General features: G+C 36.8%; 1 protein-coding gene across 1 annotated transcript; it reads right to left on the reverse strand.

Annotated features, from left to right (window-relative positions):
- Positions 1-2,956: 2,956 nt before the first annotated feature.
- NPY2R (neuropeptide Y receptor Y2) lies at positions 2,957-4,105 on the reverse strand. Its single transcript, XM_006884453.1, has one exon. It carries the CDS (start codon positions 4,103-4,105, stop codon positions 2,957-2,959), a length of 1,149 nt encoding a protein of 382 aa, XP_006884515.1.
- Between the last annotated feature and the right edge of the window lie 1,753 nt (positions 4,106-5,858).

Genomic DNA, 5,858 nt, shown 5'->3' on the forward strand with positions numbered 1-5,858 from the left:
AAAAAAATTAAAGGGAGAGAGAAATTTCAAGATATAAAACATAATAGTACATCCATGTACTAAACTATATTCAAGTCACAAAAAGAATTTTGGGTTTATATTAAGAGTTACATTGAAGCAGGGAAGAGTTTTAAACAGAAGAGTGGTATGATAAAACTTCAATTTTGAAAAATCATTCTTCCTAGAGGAAAATAGTAGTATTAGAAAAGAAGGGAGGGGGTGCAGGAGTCCAGATATAGAGAAATCAGAAAGGTGCTACAGAAACCCATGAAAAGATAAAACAAATACCTTAGGAGGCAAACACAGATGAGCAACAATAGAGACTATGAGAATGGAGAAAAGCAAATCACTTCAAAATACATCAACATATTAGAACTAATAAGACATGGAAATTAATTGGAAAATCAAGAAGCGTCATTGATGACCCCACAGCTTATGGATTTTGAGAACTGGAGAGATAGTTGTATCATATTTGGAAAGAAGGACAACATGGAGGAGGCGCAGAGATGAAAAATATTACTCTGTTTTTGACATGCTCGATTTGCTGGTGAGAAATCTATGTGAGCATGCCAAGTTGGCTGGTACAGATACAGGCTTGAAATTCAGAACTATCGGATATGAAAATATTCCAGTGTTACTACAATATGTGTTGTAATCGCAGCCATTGATTCAGGTTCATGAACAGCAGGTAAAGGAAAGGACACTCACCTTCAAGGAGCCATCTTTGTTTCCCTTTTTCAAGTATCCTTTGATCTTTCTGTCTTCTTGTCTTATTTCTACTTTTTGGACAAGAGGCACTGATTTAATAACATCCACCTTCTCTAATCTCATTTCAAGAAAATGAAATCATCACATTGAGAGATGTTTTATTAATGAATTAACAGAAATAATAGAATCCACATAGCAATTGGTTTCTAATAACTTAATACCACAATAATTGATAGAATAGCATGCAGGTTTTGTTTCTTCCAGGTAAGAAATTGTCCAAGAAAACAGCAACAACTAAAACCCTTTTTTACCAGTTAGTATATTAAAGAAAGTTATTAATTAATGAATATTTCATAATTATTTCTTGATTAATAAATTAAAATGTTCTTAATTACAGTAAATCAATAGAAAAAAAACTCTTCTGTTACATGATACTACAGATATACATTTTTGTATGTTTATCTTTCTCATGTATAAAATTTCCATTGTTTCCATTCTTTTTCAGCATTCCAAAATTGCCATCTACTCTAAAATAGTCTTTGATGTCTAATGTGGAAGGGATTTACATTAAAGGTATAAAGTCTAATAGAGCCATAAAATAAAATTCTCTTTCCTAAAACTAATACTTGTAACTAAATATTATAATCACGTTGTATTTACTGAATTTTAAGCAATCTATTCCCAAATGTAGTCATTCTTACAAAAATATTATTATAGTTAAACTTAATTAACAGCATTGAAAAAGATACAACTATCTCATTTCTTTTTCATGATCATAGAGGGCATTTATGTTTCTGTGGCTGAGTATTAACAAAAAATTATAATAATTATACTTTTAAAATATGTAACTGAAAAATATAGTGCAGTCCATTCTTTATAGGTATAATTTCATTATCTATATGTACACAAATCACCCAAAATTTTAGCTATTCATTTAGAGAATAACTTTCCATTGAAATTGTTTCAAATAAAACATTTGCAAAGAAGAATGAATCCAGTCTTTGCCATTTTTTCTTTCTTTTTTTTTTTTTTTACCAGATGGTCCCCACTGTAATGAAATGAGGCTGTTTTATACATTGGAAGGAAGGCTCATCAGAAGAGCGATATAAAAGAAAAAAAAAAAGGATTTCAGTGCTTTATAAACACATTAGAGAGCTATGTACCTGTGCAAAAACTACTTATAAATGACTGCAAAATGTTACAAAATACTATAAAAGTCATGTTTCAATATGATTTACTTTTCAGTGGTGAAAAATTCAGCTCCAACACAGGAATAATAATAGAAATGATATCTTTTTAATAGGTTGTAGGAGGCAATTATAATTATCATGTTATATGCTTCTTCATTATCTAAACAGAATCTGTTAAAAGCAAGAGCACTTAAAATGAGAAACTAAACAATGGTTTACATTTCCATAACTGAAAAAAAAATCAAATTTTGATTCTGAGGTTAAAAAAAAAGTTTTTACCAAACATGCATTTGGCTTTTCAGATAATTGTCTCACAGTGAAGCATTTCTCACAGCCCAAAGTGCATAAGAACTACGGGTGGAAAAAGTGATCCTAAAGATGGCGAGGGTAGGGAGGCAAAGCTCTTAATAAGTTATTTTTTTTAAAAAAAACCCCAAAACAACAAAGGTCCCCCAAAATCCCAAAGTATGAATTATATCGTGACGGTCTCTGTTTCCTTCAAGTCATTAAAATAGCTGGCAAAATTTACCTCCAGAATTCCCTGATGATTTAGCCTATGGAAATAAAAAACAAAACCAAAACCAGTGACATAGAGCATGTAATTCCATAGATAAATTCCCGTCCGAAATTCTTTTCCTCATGACAGGAGAAAACAGCCTTCCCAACCCAAATGCTCATGTGACTTAAAGATCAATAGCTCATTTTATTTGCCCCACAATCTTTAATGCTGATACTGCCAACTTCTTTTCTTTTTTTACTTTACTCTGAAAAAGTCAAACATGTTTTTCTCTTTCATTCATAAACCCATCTTCCATCCAAGTACTGTCCTGTTTTTGAAAGCTAGTGTGTTTATTTAGGCTCCATCAATCCATTTTCCAGCCATTACACTAAACATGCTTTAACTTAGATGTTCATTTTCTTATGTGAAATGGGCAACCAGAAAGGTCCTTTATTCCCTGGAAACCTCCACAGCCAGAATTACACACCTGGTCAGAATTCATCAGTATATTGAACACATCTGGGTCAGAATTTATCAGTATATTGAACACATCTGTTCCTTACACATTTGTAGCCTCGGTGAAAGAGTCATTGGGGTCACTATTCATTTTGACTGTCAAGTTCTTTTTAGCCTTGCATGTCTCAGACACCTCAGAGTGAATGGAGTCCAACCTCTGCTCACAGTGGAAGGCTGAGAGAAAAGCCTTCCTGTAGTTGCTGTTCATCCAGCCGTAGAGCAGGGGGTTGGCAAAGGTGGAGCACATAGCAATAATGTGGAACACTGTGAAGATGAGTTTGTATTCTTTTAGTTCTAACACGTGACTGTTAATGTCAACAGTGAGTTGGAAAGCATGCAAGGGTAACCAGCTGACTGCAAACACCACCACCACACACACCAGCATTTTAGTGGTTTTCTGCCTTCGATGATGGTGGTGATCCTTTGCAGCTCCAGGCCTCACGTGCTTCTTAAGTTTACTCCAGATGCGAATGTAGGAAACAGAGATGATGCACAAAGGCAACAGATACAGGACTAACAAGGAGGAAATGCTGTAGACAGTGCCGTAGTTTAGCTTCTCCTGGGGCCACTTTTCAGTACAAGCTGTGATCTCAAAATCTGGGAAGATCTCAATCAGTGAATATTCCCGGAAGATGGCCAGGGGGCTTGCTAGTAAGGCACTGATGCCCCAGGCCACGCCGATGATCAGAAAGCTGATGTTCTTAGAGATCTTGCTCTCCAGGTGATAGACAATGCATCGATGTCGGTCCAGGGCAATCACTGTCAAGGTGATGGTGGATACCTGCACTGCCAGGCCCTGTGCATAGGGCACCAGATGGCAAAGGACAGGGCCCATTTTCCACTCTCCCATTAAAGTATAGGAGAGAGTGAATGGTAGGCACAGGGTGTTCACCAGAAGGTCAGCCACAGCAAGATTGGCAATGAAAAAGTTGGTGACTGTGCGCATGTTCTTGAACTTGACTACCACGTGAATCACTAAGGAGTTTCCAATCACTCCAAGCAAGATGATGGAGCAATAGGCCATTATGAGGACAATCTGGACCTCAATCAGCTTGGTGCTGTCTCTTAGTTCTGGTTCAGCGCCAGAGGTCAGTTCATCTGAAGGAGTGGTTTTCCTTGGCCCATACAGCTTTACTTTTACCTCTTCCTCCACTGTCTGGTTCTCATCGTTCCCCGAACCTACTGGGCCCATGGTTGGCACAGTTCTCCATGGAGTCCACAGCTAGCACAACAACCTACAACAGAAAGACAAGTGATGATGGGACAAAGATGACACAGAGTGAGGCAAGTAATTGTCACAAACAAGCTGGTTTCACTTGGGCTGAGATTCAAAATACCTGTCCCGTGATCCCTAAAATTTCACGTAGCAGAACATTTTAGTAAAACAGGTTCTATATTTGCAAATATGGATACAGATTAAATACTGTAGATACAATGCCAATTAAATTAATCTTAAAATTAAATTCATCTTAAAAGTGTAGCTACAATGCCAATTAAATGCATCTTAAGTGTGATGGCTACAAAAACTTTATCAATTAATTTTATAACTGCTATGAATCCATTAAGTTATTTAAAAACATATAAAGAAAGATTCTGTTTTTCATTGTTTTTGTTCAAACATTCTTCTAGGTCATATAGCCCTGGTGTGTCCACTTGCTGTACAGAGGTAACTTGTGGTTGCTGTAATGCTGAACACTGTGAACTGATGTGTCAAATGCGAGAATGGTCACCCATGGTGGACAGTGTTTGGTGGCGCTCCCCGATTAGAACAAGTTTGGAAGCACAGTGCCATCCACTTCTGAAGTAGCTTGCCTCCAGAAGCTCTCTGAACCTGGAGAAAGGATGAAAGTACAAGTGTTGAGGACTTTCATTCATAGGGTCACTGAGTCACCTGTGACTTGAAGACACTTAACAACAACAAAGAAAGAAACATTTCCCTCAATATATAAACTGTTTTCCATTTATAAACATTGTAACAAAATACACAGAAACCTTGACATATATTAAAACCTTTGTCTGATAGCTGGACTTTGAGAAGGGTAAGCATTTTTACACTGCATTTTCCTAATCTTACCTTCTTGTGTTTCCCCCCCCCCTTTCTTCATCGGTTAACTCACTCAAAGTTGTTATTTTTTAATAGGTTATTTGTTGTTGTTGTGTGCCTTTGAAGAGAACGGACCCATAGATGACCCTCGAAAGAGACTAGATCACATGAGAGATTTCCCATTCTCCTACAAACAAGTTAGTAAGTCTAGATATTTTTCACAAAAAAAATCTAGACTTCACATTTAAGAAGACATTCATAATCTCTCTGCTTTCCTCTATCATCATATCCATCACAACAGTTTTGTCCTTCTTAATTTCTCATTGGAATCATTGCAATAGATTTTAATTTATATCCTATCCCTTCCTAAGATTCATCAACACCTGCATTATATGGATGACACAACCTTGCTTGCTGAAACTGAGGAGGACCTGAAGCACTTACTTCAGAATGTCAAGGACTATAGTCTACAAAATGGATTGAAGCTCAACATCAAGAAAACAAAGATTCTCACCATTAGGCCAATTGGCAGTATGATCATGGATGGTGAAGAGATTGAGATTGTTAACAGTTTTAGTTTGCTTGGCTCCATAATTTCTTGATACCAGCAGCCAGGAAATCAATAGACTAATTGCATTGGGAAAGTCAGCTGTCAGGGACCTCTCCAGAGTACTGAGGAACAATGAACTCAGTCTAAAGACTAAGATGCACCTGATCCAGGCCATTGTCTTAGTAATTGATTGTTACGCATCAGAGAGCTGGACAATGACTAGGGATGATAGAAACATAATCGATGCCTTTGAGCTGTGGTGCTGGAGAAGAGTGTTGAATATACCATAGACTGCCAGAAGAACAAAGAGATTCATCCTGGAGAAGGTGGAACCAGGCTGCTCCCTGGAGG

This window comes from Elephantulus edwardii, unplaced genomic scaffold (genome assembly GCF_000299155.1).
Source record: "Elephantulus edwardii isolate Elephantulus edwardi_28Jun2011 unplaced genomic scaffold, EleEdw1.0 scaffold00034, whole genome shotgun sequence".
Taxonomy (NCBI): domain Eukaryota; kingdom Metazoa; phylum Chordata; class Mammalia; order Macroscelidea; family Macroscelididae; genus Elephantulus; species Elephantulus edwardii.

Excerpts from the sequence above, each read along its gene's own strand:
- NPY2R (XM_006884453.1), bottom strand. The coding sequence starts at position 4,105 with ATGGGCCCAGTAGGTTCGGGGAACGATGAGAACCAGACAGTGGAGGAA.